Consider the following 22,203-nt stretch of genomic DNA (forward strand, 5'->3'; position numbering starts at 1 on the left):
TAGAGAGTGAGACAGACAAACACGGGGAAAGCCACGCTGGTGACTGGACAGCATCACTCTAAGTGGCAGTTTCTCCGGGGAGGGCCCTCCGCCGCCCAGGCTCTGGCCTTGACTTCCCAGCAAAGGGGCAGGGGGCAGAGCCCGGGCCCCAGGGAGGCCCGGGCCGGGCGTGGGCGCGGACCTAAGTCTGGATGAAGAGGTGGAAGTTGCTGCGCGTGAACTCGTGATGGATGCTCTCGAGCAGCGCGTCGGCGTCGGCGGCGGGCTCGGGGGCGCCCGGGGGGCCGGGCCGCGCGCTGTACTCGGGGGTGTAGGTGAAGGAGAAGGCGCTGGGGTAGAAGAGGCCGTCGGCGCGCACCAAGCTCACGGGCACTGTGATGGGTGTGCGCAGCCAGCGCCAGTCGCTGCCGAAGGCGGCGATGTCGGGCACCACGCACACCAGGGACCGCGGGCTCCTGGGGTGGCACCGAGGTTAGGGCTGCAGTGCCGCCGACGGCACGCACCCGTCCCGTTCCCCGCGGCCCGAGGGAGGCTCCCCCTATACCTGTACATGGTTTCGGCCTCCACGTCCCCGAACCACACCTTGAGCCCCGCGTGGAAGTTCTCGCCGTGGAGCTCGAGCGTGGCCACGTCTCCCCCACCACTCAGCTGGGGGCGGGAGGGAGCGGGGGCGGTGGCCGAGAGCCTGCTGCTCTCCCTCGCCAGCACCCCATTCCCCCCCACCCCACACACACACCCTGAGCCAGATCCCCGCTCGCCCGCGCCCCCTGCGCCCGCCAGCGCCCCGGATTCACCTCCAGGGTGCTGATGAGGGGCACTGGGGTGACGGGTTCCCGGGTCCACGCCAGGCTGGTGCTGAAGGAGAACTCCACCGACTCGGTACCAATGATGGTCCAACAAGAGCTGTCATTGAGCAGCGCCCTGTTCGCCTCTTTGGGGCAGGGGGAGGCCTGGGAGGAGACCCAAGGGGATGGTGGCCACCAGCATGGGTGGCATGGGTCAGCATAATGCCTGGGCTCCTGCATCCTGGGGTCCAGTCCTAGGCTCTGAGCTTTACCTGCCCTATGAGCTTGGACAAGTCCCTTAAGTTCCCTGAACTAGCTGGCTTCCAAAGGTCTATTTTCTTAGGATTCTGAAATCCTATTTTTTAACATTGTGCAATTCTATTCTCCAGGTTTGAAATGCTTGGGGAGGCAATATAGCTCAATAATAATGTTATTTTCTATATATTATGATTTTACCTCAACATTCCATGATCATATTCTTTTGGGAGTTGTACTGCTTAATAATAATTTTCCACATTCTACAGTTCTGTGGCTTAACATTTTATGATTCTTTTAAAAAAAATGTTTATTTATGTGGGGGGGCACAGAGTGAGAGAGGGGGAGAGAGAATCCCAAGTAGGCTCCACACTGTTAGCACAGAGCCTGACACAGGGCTCGATCTCATGAGCCCTTGAGATCTTGACCCAAGCCGAAATCAAGAGTCTGATGCTCAGTCAACTGAGCCCCCCCCCCCCAGGTGCCCCTGAACATTCTATGATTCTAATGCTCTTTGCACAATAATTCTCAATTCTATTACTTATTATTTTCATTCTAAAATCTTATCTCCCAACATTCTAAGACTCTAACATTCCTTGGGAAGGAGTATTGCTCAATTAATACTGTTACTATTTTTTCTACATTCTTGGATTCTGTCCTGATAGTCTATGATTCTAACATTCCATGGGAGGCAGTGTCGCTCAGTAAGCAGCAGTCATTATGATGATGACCATCTTACGTTCTCCGGTTCTCTATGTTCTGACCTTCTAGAACACTTGGTGCCAGTACTTGTTCCCTCTCACCTGGAATTGCACCACCTTGTCTGCGGCGAGGCATAAGTAAGTGCCACCCTCTCCGGCAGGCTCACCGGGGAACTGGAACGCACACTTGTGCAGCTGGGAGATGGGCTCGTCCACGTCGAGGAGTGCGTACTGTTTGGCCACTTTGCGGATGATCTACAACAGAAGGGGTGGTAGGAAGTATGGCGGCAAGGTGCCTGGGTGCACAGAGGCTGCCCTCCCAGCTAGCTTTCTGCTATCCTGTAGCCATATGGGCTCTGGCAGATCCCCCCACCCCCCACCCTTTACCTCCATCCAGCCCCACAAAGCACTGAGTATCCAGAGTGAGAATGCATGTCTTTATGCCTTGGGCCCTCACCTTCCAGCCCTGCCCTTGTGGGTCAGACTTTCTGCATGGATCTGGGGGGACCCCCCAGGTATGCCTTCCCTTCTCATACCATTGGAGGTAGTGTGATGCCCGTGACAGTGCAGACGAGTTGCACTAGGGAGCCATAGCGGACGTAGCCCTCTCGAGGCGGGAAGTCCCCCTGGGAACAGTGTTCATCAGCTGGCGTGAAAAGAGGGAAGGGAAGGAAGGAAGGTTCTCAGGGGTCCCAAGTTTCTCCCCTGAACCCTGCCTTCCCCGCCTCTGGCCCCACCCCACATCACACTTGGATCCTGCGGGGAGGGTCGGCATGCAGGGAGACAGCTAAGGCTGACGGTTCTCATTCTGGAGGGGTCATCTGTGGCCATCCTTGAAAGTGTCTGCTCCCAGGGTGGGGTTTGAGAGGAACGGAGAGGGCTGGACATTAGAGTCAGAATGGCTTGGACTAGTCACAGACTCACTGGGACTTTGGGCAAGCCTCAGTTCCTTGGGCAAAGTCTACTTTTCTCGAGGAGTTGTACTGAAGAGGAAATAAGCTGATGCATGTGAAGGTCCCAGCCCCGGGCCGGCTGGTGCGGTTACCCAGGTGGAGCGTGAAGGCAGCCCACTGGCGCGCGCTGGCCACGAAGGCGCCGTCCTCCACGGACAGGTAGCGCGTGGAGACCGTCTGGGAGCGCAGGCGGTTGAAGAGGGAGACCTTTGAGCCCGAGGATATGCACACTGTGAGGGGAGGTGAAATCAGCGCCCAAGCCTGCCTTGGTTCCTTGTACTTCCAGGCAGTTTCTGGTCCTCTGTCCCCTGGGTCAGTCCCCTCGTATGCTCACTGGCCTAGACACACTGGGCATTCCTAGTTCACGGCCCTTTACCAAGTACCGGCTGGAGTCCTGCTTTTGTATCCTTGCCTGTTCCTTTTTGCTGCCTGGACGCCCTTCAGTTCGATAAACAATATTATCAAGTATTCACTAAGTGCCTCCTTTGGGGCAGGCACTGTGCTGGGTACTGGGCACCAAAGGGTGACTTAGACCCAGTTTCACTCTGGAGGAGTTCACAGTCTCAGAGAGGTGGGACATACATATAAAGTTTCAAAATGAGGTGGTAAGGGCTGGGGGAAAGAGGGCTTCCTGGAGGAGGTTACACTCTCAGCTGGGGAGCAGGAAGTAGGTAGGAGTTGCTCAGGGGGCTGCATAAGCAAATACCATGTGGTGTGAAACAGCAGTGTGATATTTCTAGGGTTTGACACCGATCTCCTCCAGCTTATCACACTCAGAACCATGGTTTTGTTTTCTGACGGAGCTTTGACCACTTGGGGAGAAAGCACTAGGTCATCTTCTCTCCCCTCCTAGTGCGAGGCATATTGTAAATGCTCAATTTACACGTAGCCTAAGTTCCCATCCATTGGATAATAACGAAAGCTAATGTTTGTTGTATGTCAGATACTGTTTTAAATGCTCTATATGCATTAGCTCATTTGATTCTCCCAACCCTGCTCTGGGGTAGATACTATCTCTGTTTAAGAGAGCAGCTTGGGGTGTCTGGGTGGCTCAGTTGGTTGAGCATCTGACTTCGGCTCAAGTCATGATCTCGTGGTTCATGAGTTTGAGCCCCGCATCAGGGCTGCCCCCCTCTCTCTTCCCCTCCCCTGCTCGTGCTCTTTCCCTCTCAAACAAAACAAAACAAACATTAAAAGAGAGAGAGAGAGAGAGAGAGAGAGAGAGAGAGAGAGAGAGAGAAACTTGATCCAGATAGCATAGCTAGCCAGTAGCAGCCAGGATTCAAACCTAGGCCACCTAGCTCCAGAATCCGCACTCCTAACCACCACACTATACCACTTACCTGATACCAAGGGCCAGACAGAGCACTGCCTGGGTCCGAGACGTTCTACAGGGTTTTTAACAGACAGAAAGTAAGTATGGGCTTTGGAGTGACACTGACTCAAGTTCAAATCCTGGCTGGGTCTCTTCCTAGCCGGGCACTCTTAGGCAAGTCACCTGGATTGTGATAGGCCCAACTATTTCATTAAATGAATGGATGAATGTTCCAGACCTCGTTTCCCTCATGCCCTCCTATCACTCGAACAATGATAGTACCTGCTTCAGAGGGATGCAGTGAACATCAAATAGGATGATTCTTGTTAATGTTAGCAAGGGAAGTCCACCTTCTCCTATGCCTTCCCCCACCTCACTTCGTGGGTAGTGACAACAGTGTTGTCACTGTGCTTCAGGCCCCGTCCCCCTTGGGATTTGTCACTTGGCACCCAGGGCAGTCCTTATTTCAAACTGTCTCTCTGATGAGCGATGTGTGTCTATCTCCCGTGCTAGGCTGTGGGTTCCTCCAGAACAGGCACTTGTCTTTATGTTACAGGGATCCAGCGTCCAGCACAGAGCCAGGCATACATCAAGCACTGAATAGATATTTTTTGACTGCCCTTTTATTGTCACTTTTGTCTCTAGTTCAGCACCTGCTGGCCATTTTTGTCTGCGCTGGACTCCCCACCCCCCACCCCACCCCCGGTCCCTTTCCCCAGGGTCTGGCGTCTGTCCCCTTTCCTCTGCTCTAGTTTCTATTTCCCAGACCTGAGCCAGACCCCGCCCCTCTCTCGGCTCAGACTCCACCTCTCCCACTCTGGCCCGACCCTTCCAATCTAGGTCTCCTCCCTCCCCAGTTCGGCAGCTCTGGACCCGGTGGCACCTGACCGCCCCGCCCAGCCCTCGCGCCCCGCCCGGCTCACGGTCAGTGTTCTTCAGCGACTGCTTCTTCTGCGAGGGCTTCGAGATGACCTTGATGAGGCGGCTGTGGAAGGTGCCTAGCTCCCGGCCCCCGCGGTGCACCAGCCGCAGCACCAGCCGGAAGTGCTTCCTCTTGTCTGCGTCCGAGATGTACAGGGTCTTGGCGCAACCGAATTCCTACGGGGTGCGCGGGCACCGGGCCGTCTCATCCCAGCCCTCCGCCACCAGTTTTCTGACGTCTGCCCCATCGGACGTGACAGGAAGCAGCACGATCCCAGCTCTCAGGCTCACCCTCGAGTCAGAACCCCGGTCCCCCCGCCTCTTCACCTATCTTTTGGCTTCTGCGGGGGGCGGGGGGGGGGCGTTGTGGGCAGGGGGTAGATGAGCCCTCCTCGCCAAGGAAGGGGCAAGGATGGAAACAGGAATCAGAGCCCGTCCCTCGCCCTCTCACCCTGGAGTCTGGCTGCTCTTCGAAATTCAACTTCTGCGTCTCGGCGGCGCTGCCGGACGCGCCATCCAGTCCCATGTAACCGCAGACCGTGGGTCCGGTTTCCCCTGGCTGGTGGGCTGGAAAGGGACGCGAGGCAGCTCGGGAAGGACTCGGGTGCCAGGCAAGCGGAGTTCTCGCCGCCAGGGGGCGCGGCGAGACAGCGCATGCGACCCCGCCAGGCTCCCAGGCCGCACTGTGCTGTCCTCCCGCAGGGAGGCGCCTGGCAGTCCAGGAGTCCACCCTCACCTTGGCCTTTCACTGGCTTCACCCTCCAGCCGGGACCTGCGAGGTAGACACAGGGCGGGGGGCAGAAGAACCTGCGGAGACATACAAACGCTGGACTCGCACATCCATTCTCCACTCGACTGTCTCTAGACGTCTCAAAGGCAGCACAAATCGGGCAGAATCTTTGATTGCTCCTCCTCCTTTCCCAGTGCCCTCCCCAGGCTTCTCCATGACCGTGGACCCCAGATGTTAATACATCTGAACTTGCTTTTATCACTCCTTTCATTCAACCCATTAGAAAGTCCTGTCCCCTCTGCATTCAAAACACATCTAGAATCCATGGGTTTCCTGTCACCTCCACCTCAGTCCCAACTGCCATCACTTGTGCCTGGACCACAGCATCAGCCTTCTCCCCTGCTCTCTCTGCCTCCACGCCTCCCCTCTACGACCTGCTTAGAGCAAAGTGGGCACACTGCCTTTTCGTTTCTTTAAAAGCAGGGGTCAATCATGTTAGTTGTCTTCCTAAAACCCTCTAGCGGTTGATGTGGTCCCTGCTTACCTCTCCACCTAGTCCCCCCTCCTTTTCTAATTCCAGCCCTTCTGACTTCTTTTGTACCAGAAAAGGGCAAGTCTGTACAACCTCAAGGTGTCTGCATTTTCTTTTCTTTCTAATTGGAACACGCTTCCCCCAGATTTTCTCCTGTCTGGCTCCCTTTTAACATTCAAATCTCAATTCAGATGTCACCTCCTTAAAAGGCCTGTCCGCCATCTTGACCTTTCTAGCTAAAGTGCCCCCACCTCTGTTTCTACTACATCATGCTGTCCTATAATTCTGCTCTAACAGCTGTCATCACAGTCTGGAATTTCTTGTTCACTGATTTGTGCGGAGTTTGTTGTCTGTCTCTTCCACACCACAGTGAAGATGCCATGAAAGCAGGGGCTGGATGGGTCTTCTGGAGTCGTATGTCCAGGGCCCAGCATTGTCCAGAGAGCCTGACACCTGATAAGCACCCAGTAAGTAGTTGTTGAATGAAAGAAGGAATGAATGGGTGGATGATGAGTGAATGGGGACACTGTAGATTCACAAGGAGGTTCTGTTATACGCCAAAGTGGAGGCCAGTGGGGGCAGAGGGAAAAGGCTCCTGATGGGCCAATAGTCGAGCTCTGTGTCCTCCCCAGGTTCTAAAAGACACTGAACTGGTGGGGTGCCTGGGTGGCTCAGTCAGTTGAGCGTCTGACTTTGGCGTCTGGCTTCGGCTCAGGTCATGATCTCGCGGTTCGTGGGTTCGAGCCCTGCATCGGGTTTTGTTCTGACAGCTCAGATCCTGGAGCCTGTTTCAGATTCTGTGTCTCCCTCTCTCTTTGCCCCTCCCCCACTAGTGCTCTGTGTCTGTCTCATAAACAAACATTAAAAAATAAAAAAAAAAATTAAAAGACACTGAACTGGGGGCGCCTGGGTGGCTCAGTTGGTTAAGTGTCCAACTCTTGATCTCAGCTCAGGTCATGATCTCACGGTTCCTGAGATGGAGCCCCCTGGCTGTCAGCACAGAACCTGCTTGAGATTCTTTCTCCCTCTCTCTCTCTGCCCTGTCCCCACTTGCTTGTGCGTGCTCTCTCTGTCTCTCTCTGTCTCCAAATAAACTTAAAAAAAAAAAAAGATTGCCTTAAATAAAACAAAAATAAAACATACAATAAATAAAAGACAAGGCAAGCACAGAGCAGAAGGTGGCTGCAGGGACCTCCAAGGGGCCAGCGAGGCACCTACCGCTTCTCATTTCCATATGATTTTTGAGCCACCTTGGCATGCAGGATCCACACCGTCTGCTCACACTGTTGCTGTAGGCACTGGCGCACGCCTTCCCTCAGGACCGTGACATGCTCTGGGGGTGACCCGGGGGTGGGTGCAGGCTGGCAGCTGGGCAGGAATGAGCGTTAAGGGGAGAGGTGGCCTGGAGCCCAGCAAGGAGGTTGAGTGAAATGCATGGGGGGTCAGGGACGGAAAGCATTGGGTAAGAGAGGGGATTCCGCGATTAAGTTGTGGGTTAAATATTTAGGCGGCCCATACTCAATGAGGCCTGCAGGGAGCCCACCGGGACCACCCAGGCGCCACTCTGCAGGTCTGGCTCCATGCCCATCACAGCCTGAAGCACTGGGGAGAGGCCCCAGCGGCACAAAGGCCACACTTGTGCCGGTCTTGGGACGGAGACAGAGTATGTGAGGGTGCATGATTTCCTTACACTTTGAGGGGACCCACCCCGGCGAAATCTGGATGCCGGGGCGAAGAGCTTTGCTGGACCCCTGGACCAGAGCGCTCTCTTGCCTGCCCCCGGAAGCCTGTAAAAACACCCAAAACGGTGTCCCCGGGGATCCTAAAGGAACATTTGCGGTCTTCCAGGGTCAAAGCAACCCTCCTCACCCCCTTTCTCCCAAGAGAAGGGGCCTGTTACTGTCCTAGCTTTCCTTCCCTTGATTTCAGGGCCTCCAGAATCAAGGGAGTGGGCCAGTCAGAGCCTAGGGGCCTGGTGGCTTGTCGGCCTCGGAGTTTTGACGAGGGAGGGTGGTGGGTAGGCCCAAGACTTAAGGAATTGCAGAGACGGGGCGAAGGAGTCCGAGACGGCAGAGATTTGAGGGGCTGCCAGGTGGGGCCTGGGGGAGAGTCGGGAGCCCTGCGGCTACCCTTCTGAGCCCTTTTGCCCGTCGCGCAGGACCAGAGTCCCGGGCCTCTCACTCCTGGAGGGGGCAGCGGAGGGCAGGAGCCCGGCCGAGCCAGGGCCCGCTCCGCCCCTTGGGGCTCTCCTCGGGGAAGGGCCTCGGAGGCATCCGACGCATTCCGGCGGCGGAGAGCGGAGCCGCCCAGCCTCCCGCCGGGAGCCGAATTCCGGCCCCGCAGCTCGCGCCGTCGGCTCCCGGGGCGGCAGGAGCAGGGGCGCCGCGCTGGCCCCGCCCCAGCCCTGCGAGGAAAGGGGATCGCTCCCGGCCGGTGGGAGGGGTCGCAGCCCGCGCTCCCCCTCCCCACCGCCTGCCCCGGGTTAAATGCGGCCGCCCCCGCCGCTCGCTCCAGCCGCCTGGCAGTCCCCACCTCGGGCGCGCTGCCTGCGCCGTTACCTGGTCCAGCTGCCCGGGAGGCTCCGCCCGTCGGCTCCGCTCCGCGGCCGCGCCACCGAGCTGTCCGGCGGGCTCAGGTGAGTCAAAGGGCCTGGGGGCGCGGAGGGGTCTGCAGGGGAGCAGGCGTCAAGCCAGGCCAGACGACCGCGTCTAACCGCCGCCGCACCGCTTACGGTGCCCCCATCTGACCTGCAGTGCCCTTCTCCACTTCTGTGGGGTCCTTTCCAAGTTGAGCCTCCACCAACAAGGCCACCAAAGGCGGGGGTGTGGGGGGGGAGGGTTGCTTGCCTCCTAATCTCCTCCCTCCAGGAACCGCCAGGAATGTCCCCAGGTATTTATTCATCAGCCAATTCTTGAGGAGTTATTTGCAGACCTCTCCTTCCTTTTGAGCCCAGTCTCCCCACCCTAAGGCATTTCTGAATCTTTTAACGGGAGGATTAACCTCTCAGAGGAGCTCGGGGTTCTAGTATCAGACCTGTCACCACGTTGCTGTGTGATTTAGGGCAAGACACTAGTCTCTGGACCTGGTTTCTTCCTCTGTAGAATAAGAGGGTTGGGAAGGTGATGCACTTCGAGGCAGTCGATGTTTTGACTTTCTAGGATTACTGGGCAGGGAGAAGGGGGTGCCAGGGGAGATGTTGGCTCAGGCCAAGAGCAGGATAAGGGGGACCTTAGGGGGCCCAGAGGCTTCTGCAGGTGGGAAAGAATGGGAGGTGGCAAGGGCCCCTTGTCTCTTCCCTCCCTCCCCCTATGCTCCGCAGAGGTGGCCCTGGCTATGGCCCAAGCTAGAGAAGGCATTCTGCACCCTCCCGTTTGCAGCGGCAACTGGCACATCTGGCTTAGTCAACCTCCCACGACGGGCCCTGCCAGAAGGATTTTGTTCTTCTAGCAGGCCTGGAAAGCGAAGGCAGAGAGGATCCGGGCCGGGAAGGCCGCCTGGAGTGAGCTGCACGCACCCGACCTTGCTCAGAATAGGCCCATTCACGGAATTGGGGGAGGGGGCCAGAGGGGCTGCGGTTGGGTTAGGACAGCTGGCCCCCTCTGCCAGGAAACAAGCAACAGAAAAATGGCTAACGCAGCTTCAGCATGGGGCGTCGGGGGCAGGGTATAGAGTAGGGGGAGTGAATGGAAGGAAAAGAGGTTTAGTGACTCCTCGGCGCCAGGTTGCTAGGCAGCCAGGCAGCCCAGAAGGGAGAACGGGAACCAGGAGTCCCAGGTTCCTTTGCAGTTCAGCGGGCAGCCTTCCTGGGCCTCAGTTTCCCCATCTGTACAACGGGAACCCTTCGGGATTATCAAGGGGCGTCGTCAAGGGCGGTGGAAGAGTGAGCGCTCACCTGCTGCCGGTACAGGGTCCATGGGCGCGCTGGGGCCTCACTCACCGCCTTCCGGGCGCATCCAATGCCGCTGTCCCAGGAACCCTGCGCTCCCCTGCTTCTTGGCCCTGGTGTCGGATATATCCTGACCCGGGCTTATCTCCAAGGCCTCGGGGCTCTCGGCCACTGTTTGCTCTGGGCAGGGGCACCTGCGAGGCAGATGTGGTCTTCCCACGGCCACCTAACCAACGCAGCCAGATTCGGGAAGACGCCCCCTGGCGGTGTCTCCTGAGAGCAGGCGGGAAGTGCAGGCTCCAAGCCCGCGTAGCGCCTTTTGGCGGTCGCGCTGCGGGTCCCTACCCCCCACCGGGTGAAAGGGTGCGGCTCTCCCCAGGGGCCAGAGGCTGGGCCCTGCGTGTCTGGGTGTGTGCGCGCGTGCGTACGTGTGTGTTGGAAGGACAGCCACACAGAAGCGCCTTGTGTGGGGAGGGAGGGGGCCAGGGTGGGGGATGACGGCTTTGTTCTTGCAGAGGTTCTGCCGGCAGGAGAGGCCGCGGAACGCGTCGCTGGTCTTTGGAACCACTTAGGCGTAGGACTGTATCCTGGCGAGCCACTTTCTTGCCGAGTGACTTTGGGCACCAGCGCTTCTCTTTTCTGAGACGGTTTCCTCATCCGTACGATGGGAAGAATTGCCGAGATTAAATGTCCCAATGCATGAAGAACATTTAACACTGTGCTTGGCGTTTAGAAAGGCCTTTTTCTTTTTCATTTATTTTTGTGGATGTTTTCTTTTCGAGGGGCATTTTATTTTTAAATGATATGTTTTTAAATCTGCTTTCCGTCTATCTAAATACTACTCTGCAATTCTGCAAAGTAGGATTCCCTGTGTTTCCCAGCACTGTACTGCAATTTTTTTTTTATTATGAAAATTTTCAAACATGCACAAAGGTAGAGACGTTAGTAAAGTAAATCCATGATCCTTCCCCCCGCTCCAAGTGCCCATCACCCAGAGTAGGAGCTCTGTCAATATTACCGCGTTGCTATTTTCCTTGCACCCTCCAGGCTCTGGCACTTCCCTTCTCTGTCCCCCAAGCACCATGAGGGGCCTTCTATGCTCGCCACGGCTTATGTTGCTGCTGCTTCTCCAGCCCTGGGAAAGCCAGCTCCAGTTCGCAGGTGAGCAAGGCTCAGCCCTCGCCAGCAGGGGGAAGGGAACAAAAGCTGGTTCTCCCTCTGCAGCCAGCTAGGTCTGCTGGGGAGAGAAAAAACAAAGGCTCTGAAATCATAACGGGCTAGGTTCTCTCTAGTTCACAGCTTCGCCTCTCTGGGACTCAGTTTCCTTATCTGTAGCACGTGGCTTAGAGGTAACAAAGTTGGCAGTAACATGCAAAAGTGCCCATTTGGCGTTTAATTTTTAAAAGTGAACTGAAAAATCAGGAGACTTCACGTAACAATTGTGGTTTGGGACCTCCCTTGAAAAATCCAAGGATCTGTCAACATGGCGTCCGCGTGGCAACATTTGGCTGGGGGAGGGATATGGGTGTCGGTCAGCGTCACCCAGGTTCACTCATTCATGTTGCCTGCCTGGTCTCTGTAGTCGTTTGAGTTTGCGCCATCCCTTCGCCCACTCCCGAATGGGGAAATGCCTCCTCAGAATAGCTCTAAGAGCTGTAGGATAGAGAATTGGTGAAATCTGGCCTTAGCAAATGCTGGATGAGTGGAGGTATCTAGCTCGCATTTGCTAGGTTAATTCTGCGCTACGCGCTGTTACGCCGGAAAAGCATCATTTGCCTTGGGTTTCCCTGGGGATCTCCTCCGAGATGAGGTTTTGCAGACCTAGGAAAGTCCTTCCCGATCTCCTCGAAGGTCCCAGGTGTCGAACGGGGCCCCTGGATTTGGTGTTCGTGATTGACAGCTCGCGCAGCGTGCGCCCCTTTGAGTTCGAAACCATGCGGCAGTTCCTGGTGGGCCTCCTCCGCGGCCTGGACGTGGGGCCCAACGCTACGCGCGTCGGAGTGATCCAGTACTCGAGTCAAGTGCAGAGCGTCTTCCGGCTCGGCGCCTTCTCGCGCCGCGAGGATATGGAGCGCGCCATTCGCGCGCTGGTGCCGCTAGCTCAGGGCACCATGACCGGGCTGGCGATCCAGTACGCCATGAACGTGGCTTTCAGCGTGGCCGAGGGCGCGCGCCCGCCGGAGGCGCGCGTGCCGCGCATCGCTGTCATTGTGACCGACGGGCGACCCCAGGATCGCGTGGCTGAGGTGGCGGCTCAGGCGCGCGCCCGCGGCATCGAGATCTACGCCGTGGGGGTGCAGCGCGCCGACGTGGGCTCCCTGCGCGCCATGGCGTCTCCCCCGCTGGACGAGCACGTCTTCCTCGTTGAGTCCTTCGATCTTATCCAGGAGTTTGGCCTACAGTTCCAGGGTCGGCTGTGTGGTGAGTTAGGGGAGCGCTGGAGCGATTTCTCATCGAGTAAATACCGGCTGGTCCCGGGAGGCACCGCCCACTCTAGCTTCAGCCCCGCCCACCAGAAAGTTAAGTGGCGTCTGGGCTACCGCAGGCTCTCACATTCCAGGTCTGCCCACTTTTGCTTAGGCTTAGCCCACAAGAAGCAACATTTAGCATGCCTGCTCACCCGATGAGCTGTTGTGGTTTACTACTGGTCTGAGGTCAAACTCCAAAATCCCCTCTCGACACAAGAAGCACCGCCTGTCACAGCTGAGAGCAATCGCCCACCCGTAAACTGTCATGCCCCGCCCACATGGGCATGGCCCCGCCTACTCTGTTTAGTTCCTCCACAATGCTGCCCATCTATTCTGCACCTTGAATTATTCCACCCACCTTGATTTAACACCTCTTCACCTCCTCTACCTTACCCCTCTGCAGTCCTGCCCCATCCCATTGACACATGTAGCCCGGTGATGATCTCCTGAGATTATTCATAGTGACTACTCAGGCGCTTTCTTTCCCCAAGCCCTCCCATCTAGATCCTCCCTCTCACCTGAGGTTGGTCCCATCTAAAGCCGTACTTGAACTTGGTGCCTGCCTCTGACCCCACCCAGTTTTTTTCTTGTTGGAGGGTTCTTCCCATCTGTCCCTCGCTGATTCTATACTTGTGTGTCCTCAGGAAAGGACCTGTGTGTTGAGGGGGGACACGGCTGCCAGCACCAATGTGTCAGCGCCCTGGGCACGTTCCACTGTGCCTGCAACCCTGGCTACCAGCTAGCTGAAGATAACAAGAGCTGTTTGGGTGAGAGCTGCCCCTGCCTTTGCAGTCTCACTGCTCCTGAATCTTCTGTGGCTCCCTATTGCCCCAGCATCAGACCAGTGAGTCTGGAAAGGCCTTTGGAAGTAAAGGTTCAGCACCTTTACGGGTCTAAAAAAAGGGAAGCTATTGCCTGCGGTCACACAATTCCTTGGTGAAATCTTGACCCCTCAGTTAAGTGTGCTTTCTACATCATTCTCTCCCTTATTTCAGGCTTGCCTCCTCCCTGGCTCCAATACGCCTCCCAAACTTGTTTGTGAATGCTCCCGTGCACATCTTCTTACTGTTTCTGTTATGCAGACACTCACTTTTGGGGTCTTCAGTTAGGGTCTCCATACCCCTGCCCCCCGATATATGGTGGGGGGCATTCCTGCTTCTGCATCTCAGCTCTTTCTGGGCTGCCCTTGCTGCTTCTCTCGGCACCTGCAAATCCTTCAAGGCCTGGTTCTTCATTTTTGTCTCCTGAAAAGGTATGCCACACTATGCCTTCCTTATACAATTGGGGTTTGCTTTTTCGCGTGTATGTGTCCACTCCTTTGAACATGATGGCAGCTACCACTCACCGAGTGCCGATTTAGTATTAGACGGTGCACTTCAACGTTCACATACGTTATCTCTCAACCTCATAACGACTGGGGAAAAGAAGTCATGTGTTTCCAACAATGCAGATGTCAGCTGGGGTCTTCTTGTTTCTAGAACTTAGAAGAGGCTGGCTTGAAGCCATTTGAATCTTTCCCCAAGACCTCTGGGGATTCCCCAAGTGCTTACCTTCTGCGGTCACCTCTTGCTCTGAGCTTCTGCTGAATTCATTCAACTTATGGGTCCTCGCTCAATTTCTCAACCTGCACATGCTGTTCCTCCGTGTATGTAAATCAGCCTCTTCCTTGGTTTACACGCTTGTGTGCACAGGGCCATGTGTGTGTATATGTAAGTGGTGCGTATATCTGTTTTACTAAAGATGGGGGTGAACAGAGTGTGCATCACATTTAAAATTCTTTTTTAATGTTTTTATTTGTTTTTGGAGGAGAGAGAGAGACAGAGCATGAGTGGGGGAAGAACACAGAGAGACGGAGACACAGAATTCAAAGCAGACTCCAGTCTCTAAGCTGTCAGCACAGAGCCCGATGTGGGGCTCGAACTCACGAACTGTGAGATCATGACCTGAGCTGAAGTCGGACGCTTAACCGACTGAGCCACTCAGGCGCCCCGAGTGTGCATCACATTTAAGTAAAGTCAAACATACACACACAAAAGAAACACCTATTGATTTTAATTGAATATTAGATACCATTGATCCCCAAAGTCCTCTGTCACCCCATTACAGGTGATTTTTCATGGGCAACTTCAGCCCACACAGGTACTCGTGCTCACATCATCTCTCTTGTTCTTCGTTCCCATCTTCTTTCTAGGAACCCCAAGTTCTCACTCTTTTGTACAGGGCAGTCTACACCTCTCCAGTCCCTACTTCCCAGCTCAGCTCTGGCTGTCTTTGTACATCTAAACCATCAAGCTACTCAGCAGGCAATAGTTCACCCTCTTTAGAAGGAAGTTAGAAATAGCAATTGCATTCTTCCATTATATTCCCATTTTGTGGATGGGGAAATGGAGGCTCAGATAGGTAAAGTGGCAGAACCTGGTCCTCCTCTGTGAGTCAGTGACCATCTTGAGAGCAGGGGCCCTTCTACACTTGTGGATTCTTGTTCTTATGCCTGGCTTAGTAGTGGGCACGCTGGGCTGCAGCTGGGCCTTGAGTTGGGGGAGCCACTTGGCCCACGAGGAAGGTGACCTGTGCTTATAGAAATCACAGATGCCTGGGGACCACCCCGGGCTAATTAGGTCAGGATCTTTGGGGGCTGCGGCCCAGGCGTAGGTCTTTTTCAAAAAGCTCCTCAGATGATTGTTCTGTCAGGGCTGAGAAGTGCAGGCCCAGGGCAGATGCTGAGCTCACCTCTTCCTCAGCCATTGACCTGTGCACTGAAGGGACCCACGGCTGTGAGCACCACTGCATCAGCTCCCCAGGCTCCTATTCCTGCCGCTGCCGAGCTGGCTTTGTACTCCAGCAGGACCAGAGAAGCTGCAGGGGTGAGTGAGCCCCACCACCCGCCTCCTGGACTGAGGTCCCTGATGGCTCCGATCAGAGGTGACACCTTGCTGTCTCTTCCCTCCCACCAGCCATTGACCACTGCAGCTTTGGGAACCACAGCTGCCAGCACGAGTGTGTTAGCACCTTTCGTGGGCCCCGGTGCCACTGCAGAGAGGGCCACGACCTTTTGCCCGACGGGAGGAGCTGTCAGGGTGAGGAGGGCTCTCTTGTGTTTGTGTCGAGGGGCAAGGAATCTTGGCTGGTGGAGTCCACCCTGACTCATCCTGATCTGTCTCTCCTTTAAGCCCGGGACCTTTGCAATGGTGTAGACCATGGATGTGAGTTCCAGTGTGTGAGTGAGGGCCTCTCTTACCGCTGCCTGTGCCCTGAGGGCCAGCAACTGCAGGCAGATGGCAAAAGCTGCAACCGTGAGTGCCGGGCGGGAGGGTGTTCCGTCGGCCTCCGCCCCACTGCCCTCGTTCTGAGCGTGCTTGGCTCTGCCCTCGCTGTGGCCCAAGGGTGTGCTGTGAGTGTGTGTGTGTGTGTGTGTGTGTGTGTGTGTCCGTGACAGTGAGGTGGGGGCGTGCAGAGGGCGTGCCGTGTCCTGCCTCCATGTCTTTCCCCCTCTTCCTCTACCCTGCTGCCAAGGTTCATATCAAAAGTACACATTTGATCACATTTCTCCCTTTTCGAGAGTCTTCTGGGCTTACTAGTGCCTACCCCTGGGTTCAGATGCCTTACCCCTGAGCTTTTCGCATGGTGGGTACAGCCACATTAGTGGGTAGTGAAATCAAATTAGTGGATTACGACTAGCCTTTTGGGTTTGTTTTTTTTTAAAGAGAAAATAGAGTTACTGCCTATAGAAAGAGTAAGTGAGGTTTCACGAAACTTAATTACATGCAAGCATACCAAGTGTGTCATTTGTTATTGTTATTTTTTACTGTGGGGTGTGGTCGACATTTTGAAACCACCAGCTTAGCTCATCACAGCCAAGGTTTCCCACCACGCGCGTTTCCCACCATGCCTGCACACTTCATCCAGGCTGGCTGGCCCATTCCGGAAGGTGTCGAGAGCTGCCAGCTTCCGTGCCTCTGCACGTGCTGCTCCCACCATCCAGCATGTCCCTTCTCGCCTTGAAGAACTCCTGCCCATCCCTGAAGAACAAGTCAGATGTCACCACCTCCATGCAGCCTTCCTCACCAACGCTGGGAAGAATGAATTATTCCTACCTTGGGCTCCCTATCTGCCCCTCTTCCCTCTGCTGCAGCAGATAGCATGTCTGACCGCTCTGTTCTATCCTGATTTCGTTAGGATCAGGATTATGTTCCTTTATTATTGAACCCCCTTCAGGGCCTCGCAAAGTCCCTGATTCAGAACAGGGGAGGCAACGCTGTAGAGTGATTTAGGAGCAGGGGTGTTGGGGTCAGACAGACCTGGCTTCAAATCTGGCTCAGCCACTACCAGCTATGGAGTCTGGGGCAAATCACTACCCTTCAGAACCTCAGGCTATATCAATGGGGATAATAACCCAAGATTATTGGAAGGATTGAGAAAAAATACATAAAGCACTTAGCCCAGGACTCGGTACAAGGTAAGCTGTCAAATAATAACGTTTGTGTTCTTATTTGTTATTTTTACAGCTTATATATTAACAATATATATTCTTTCGCTATATTATTATTGATAAATTTATTATAAAATTATATTCTTTTATTATTATTGCTATTATCACCTAGTACAGTGCCTGGCACAGGTAGGACTTCACACGTGGTACCTGTTATATAATAACTGTTTGCGAATGAATGACCCGGGGCGGGGGGTAGAAGGCTGCCACCAGCCAAGGGTCTGGCCCCCAATCCAAGTTCTTCTCACTACCTAGGGTGCCGGGAAGGCCACGTGGACCTGGTTCTGCTCGTTGATGGCTCCAAGAGCGTGCGCCCGCAGAACTTCGAGCTGGTGAAGCGCTTTGTGAACCAGATCGTGGACTTCCTGGACGTGTCCCCCGAGGGCACGCGCGTGGGGCTGGTGCAGTTCTCCAGCCGCGTGCGCACCGAGTTCCCGCTGGGCCGCTACGGCACCGCGGCCGAGGTCAAGCAGGCGGTCCTGGCCGTGGAGTACATGGAGCGCGGTACCATGACAGGGCTGGCGCTGCGCCACATGGTGGAGCACAGCTTCTCCGAGGCGCAGGGCGCACGGCCCCGCGCCCTCAACGTGCCTCGCGTGGGCCTGGTGTTCACAGACGGCCGCTCCCAGGATGACATCTCGGTGTGGGCGGCGCGTGCCAAGGAGGAAGGTGGGCTTGGCGCGGGACGCACTGGGCTGGGGTTGGGTGGGACGCGGAAGGGGTCCTTCCTGAGGCCTGGGGCACCCGCTGCGTCCTCCTGCCCTACAGGCATCGTCATGTACGCCGTGGGCGTGGGCAAGGCTGTGGAGGAGGAGCTGCGCCAGATCGCCTCCGAGCCTGCCGAGCTGCACGTGTCCTACTCCCCCGACTTCGGCTCCATGACGCACCTGCTGGAGAACCTCAGAGGCAGCATCTGCCCTGGTGAGCACATCTGACCCGGGACCCGTCCCCTCCAGCCAGTGCCCCGCCTCGGATCTTGCCCCTTCCTATGCAACGCCGTCCTGGATAGAGTTATAATCCGGCGACGGACCCACTAGACAGAGCCTTGTTACTCAAAGTGTGGTCCGCGGACCAGTGGCAGGGCTGTCGCCTGGTGGCTTGTTAGAGCCGCAGCATTTCCACAGCTGCCCAGGCCTAATGAATCCGATTTTGTCCTTTAACAAGACCCTCGGGTGATTCCCAAGGACGTGGAAGTTAAAGAGCACTAGACTAGGCTGGCTCCTGCCCCTCAGATTAGCGGGTGCTCAGAGTAATTTCTTTCCCAAAGGCATGCGAAACTCCTTGTTCGCGGAGTGACATCATAAATCCCTTTAACTTGTTGGAATTCAACTATACAGACCTGGCAAAGTGGCAGGACTGAGAGTGTTCCAAGGACACAAAAACGTGTGCTTTTTGGACACTATAGCCTCCCAATTCAGTTCATCTACTTCATCTGGTGTGCAGTTGAGGAATAAGGGACCCACTCTATCTGTGGAGGAGAAGAGGGCTGTTGACCCTTGTGTCCTGTACTTTGTAGGTCGTGTAGGGAACTTCTCGGGGGGAATTTTTACCATGGAGTCTTTGCATTCCAACCCGGAGATGTGGCTTTTCTTTCCCGTTACCGGGCCCCTCCACAGCTAGGTTCGGTAGAGCTGGGCTGGTCTGTGGAGTCTGCAGTTTTGAGAAAGAGTTTAAAAATATATGTACATAAACATAGGTGTGTGCATACATACATGTACATACATGAATATGTATACACGCGTGTGTATGTATATACACACACACCCCTACCTCTCTCCCTGTCCCTCTCCCTCTCTCCACGCTAATCTAACAATTAATTAGCTAGGGTATTGTGGAGGCACCGGAATAGATGCTCTTTCATGGCCCTCCTGTCCTGACTCGTATGTCCCCCGCAGTGTGTCTTTGAGCAAGTCACTTAACCTCCACCCCTACCTTAACTTCTCTCTTCTGTAACAGGGGAAGGTGCTGGCTGCCCAAGCTTGCTTCCAGCTCTAAAATTCTTTTTTTAAATGTTTATTTATTTTTGAGAGAGAGAGAGAGAGAGAGAGAGAGCAAGCGGAGGAGGAGCACAGAGAGAGGGAGACACAGAATCCGAGGCAGGCTCCAGGCTCTGAGTTGTGAGCACAGAGCCCGATGCGGGGCTCAAACCTACGGACTGTGAGATCATGACCTGAGCCAAAGTCAGCCGCTTAACTGACTGAGCCACCCAGGTGCCCCTCCAGCTCTAAAATTCTAAGAGAAATCTGGGCTCTGTGGTTGAAGCTCTTCACCAATTGGCTGTACAACTTTGAGCGGATCTTTCTCCCTCTCTGGCCCTTGGTTTCCCCAGCTGTGAAGTTAGGAGTCTTTGCAGGACTGTTATCAGTCCCATTGATGACATGACATACAGCAATTCACTAAGGGTCCAACAAGACTAAGAAATCACTCTTCAGTCATAAAAGCAATTCTTTTGTGAAGGCCACGCACCAGGCACCGTGCTGTAATATTAAAAAGGGCACATGTTTACAAAATTTCAGTGAATCTAAGACCATCTATTGTAAGATTCCCCATTTTATATACTTCTGAGAAAAAACAGGTGCCAAATTTAATCATAAGACATGTATTTTGATTTCAGAAATGTTGAAATGTGCGTGGAGATAGACTTGGGTCAGTGGGTTTTAAAATTTTTTTTAATGTTTATTTTATTTTTGAGAGAGAGAGGGAGAGAAAGGGGGGGAGGGGCAACAAGAGAGGGAGACAGAATCCAAAGCAGGCTCCAGGTTCTGAGCTGTCAGCACAGAACCGGACGCGGGGCTCGAACTCACAGACTGTGAGATCATGACCTGAGCCGAAGTCAGATGCTTAACCGACTGAGCCACCCAGGTGCCCCATGGATCAGTGTTTTTGTTTGGTTGTTTGTTTTGTTTGTTTATTTTTTGATCAGTGGTTTTTAAACATCAGTGTGTGACAGATTCACCTTGAGGGTTTGTTAAAACACAAATTGTTGGGCTCGAACCCCAGAGTTTCTGATTTAGTAGGTCTGAGGTGGAGTCTGATAGTTTGCATTTCTTTTTTTTTTTTTTAACGTTTATTTATTTACTTAGAGAGAGAGAGAGCAAGCAGGAGAGGGGCAGAGAGAGAGGCAGAGAGAGAATCCCAAGCAAGCTCCTCAGTATGGAGCCTGAAGCGGAGCTCGAACGCATGAACCCTGATACCATGACCTGAGTCGAAATCAAGAGTTGGACGCATACTGGCCACCCAGGGACTCCTGATAATTTGCATTTCTAATAGCTTCCTAAGTGCTAACTGATGGTGGTGGTCCAAGGACCACACTTTAAGAACTATTAGTCTCATTGAAACACACAAATAAAGTGTATACTTAAGCTGGGCAGTGTTCTAGATATTCCCTCTCTAATGAGAGTGCAAACAGAACACTTCCATCGCTGCATCAAGTTTCATTCGGAGAGCACTGCCGTGTGGACTCTTGCTACTCAAAGTGTGGTCCGTGGACCAGCAGCATAGGCATCGCTCGGTCTTAGAAGCGTGGAGTCTCCTCTCTCCTTTGCCATTCCAAATCAGAATCTGTATTTTAACAAGATCTGGTGATTCCAGTGAGCATTAAAGCTTGAAAAGCACTGTTCTAAGATGTACGCACACACGCACACACACCGTAGAATCCTCAGCACCACCCAATGAATAGATTTTCTCCTTGTATCCGTTTTTTACAGACAAGGAAACTCAGGCTTAGAAAGGTTGGGTGAGTTTTCCAGTATCTCACAGCTACCTAGCTGGTATTCATCCCAGGCCTGTTTGAATCCAAAGCCCACATACTCAGCCACAGGCGAGCGGAGCCGCCAGGGCCGGCTCGTCTTCCTACAGATTCTCATTCCCCTGACTCTCTGTGCCCGGCTGGCAGAGGAGGGCATCGGCGCGGGTACAGAGCTTCGGAGCCCGTGCGAATGCGAAAGCCTCGTGGAGTTCCAGGGTCGCACGCTGGGGGCGCTCGAGAAGCTAACGCAGAACCATATCCTTTGGGGCCGAGAGCCCGGGCTGGAGGGGAGGGGATGGGACCCCCGAAACCCCCATCGGCTTCCTTAACTGCTCACTGGCCCAGCTGGCGGCGCGCCTGGAGGATCTGGAGAACCAGTTGGCCAGCCAGAAGTGAGGGCCGCCGGTGGCTCGGAGCCGGGCAGGGACGCGGCCCTGCGGACTGGGTCCCCTGTGTGCCGTCGGGGCGCCGGGGCCGGGCAGCACCGGGGCCCCGGGGGCTTGGGCTGGCGGGGAGGGGGCGCTGGCGGGCTCCCAGCGCTGCGCTCGAGCTGGCCTCGCCTGGACCAGAAGCCGGACTGCGGCGGACGGAGGCGCGAGCTAGCTCCGCACGCCGTCGCTTTGTGCTGTGCTCAGTTCTTTGTTGGGTTTCCTTTTTGTTTTCTTTTTCTTAAAAAAAAAAAAAAAAAAAAAAAAAATTTTTTTTTTTTCCACGGGGTCGGTTTGTGGGTCTTGCTCTGCCGCCAGAGGGAGGGGAGGACAGACGGAGCGCGCTCCGGAGGCGCCCGGGCGGCGTCTCCTCGGAGAAAGGCGCTTTGTGCGGGGGGTCGGCCTGGGGGGCAGGGGGCCGGGCGCTGCTTCCCCCTCCTTGTTTATTCAGCCGCGAACAGACGGCTCCTTATGCGCGCTGCGGGAAGGGAGGGGGCTCGACGCGAACCCTCGGGGTCCGAACGAGACTGCGCCCCTCCATACTCCGCCCCCCCCCGCCCCCCCCCCCCCCCGCCCCCGAGGGTCCAGCGCTTCGCTCTCTGGTCTTGCGTATCTCGTGGTGCCCCCAGATCCGGCTGAAAAGCTGCTAGAATTGGGCCAGGGGGTTGGCGAGGAAGCGAGAGGCAGTCATTGAACCCCCTAAATGGACGGGGAGGGGGCGTATAGGTGAGTTTCATTTTCTCTCCCTCCTGCACTACTTTGGGAGAAGAGGAGGTGTCAGCCAGGACCCCTGGCCAAGAGCTGCCTGTTCAGGGCTTCCTCTGCCCACCACTTCCAAAAATAAAACAAACAAACAAAACCAACCAAACAAACAAAAAACAAAACAAAAGCCAACCCTCAATCAGGAAAGAACACAAAGCATGCCGTTTCCCAAGTGCATGTGAGAAACTGATTAAAATACTGCAGTCCTGGGTGCTTGTGGCCATTACTCT

The 22,203-nt window shown here is 55.0% G+C and overlaps 2 protein-coding genes across 5 annotated transcripts; one reads left to right on the plus strand and one right to left on the minus strand.

Moving 5' to 3' along the window:
- Nucleotides 1-42: 42 nt before the first annotated feature.
- On the minus strand, nt 43-11,930 carry RBPJL (recombination signal binding protein for immunoglobulin kappa J region like). Of its 3 annotated transcripts, none has more exons than XM_023251206.2 (12): nt 10,085-11,930; nt 8,751-8,859; nt 7,411-7,560; nt 5,667-5,737; nt 5,382-5,497; nt 4,933-5,107; nt 2,787-2,924; nt 2,278-2,387; nt 1,844-1,996; nt 795-950; nt 545-648; nt 43-455 (listed from the first exon to the last, which is right to left on the minus strand). In XM_023251206.2, exons 1-12 carry the CDS (start codon nt 10,104-10,106, stop codon nt 182-184), a joined length of 1,578 nt encoding a protein of 525 aa, XP_023106974.1. In that variant the 5' UTR covers nt 10,107-11,930; the 3' UTR covers nt 43-181. The 3 variants fall into 3 exon arrangements, with proteins under 3 accessions (XP_023106974.1, XP_044909489.1, XP_044909490.1); XM_045053554.1 differs by lacking the exon at nt 10,085-11,930 and adding an exon at nt 8,940-9,912; XM_045053555.1 differs by lacking the exons at nt 2,787-2,924; nt 10,085-11,930 and adding an exon at nt 8,940-9,916.
- MATN4 (matrilin 4) lies at nt 8,453-21,330 on the plus strand. 2 transcript variants are annotated; one of them, XM_023251204.2, is made up of 11 exons: nt 8,454-8,827; nt 11,126-11,239; nt 11,930-12,499; nt 13,191-13,313; nt 15,288-15,410; nt 15,501-15,623; nt 15,717-15,839; nt 17,291-17,704; nt 17,804-17,956; nt 20,931-21,038; nt 21,121-21,330. In XM_023251204.2, exons 2-11 carry the CDS (start codon nt 11,161-11,163, stop codon nt 21,177-21,179), a joined length of 1,875 nt encoding a protein of 624 aa, XP_023106972.2. In that variant the 5' UTR covers nt 8,454-8,827; nt 11,126-11,160; the 3' UTR covers nt 21,180-21,330. The 2 variants fall into 2 exon arrangements, with proteins under 2 accessions (XP_023106973.2, XP_023106972.2); XM_023251205.2 differs by lacking the exons at nt 20,931-21,038; nt 21,121-21,330 and adding an exon at nt 20,743-20,887 and having other exon boundaries at nt 8,453-8,827.
- The last annotated feature ends 873 nt before the right edge of the window (nt 21,331-22,203 follow it).

The sequence above is a fragment of the Felis catus genome, chromosome A3 (assembly GCF_018350175.1).
Source record: "Felis catus isolate Fca126 chromosome A3, F.catus_Fca126_mat1.0, whole genome shotgun sequence".
NCBI classification, from domain to species: domain Eukaryota; kingdom Metazoa; phylum Chordata; class Mammalia; order Carnivora; family Felidae; genus Felis; species Felis catus.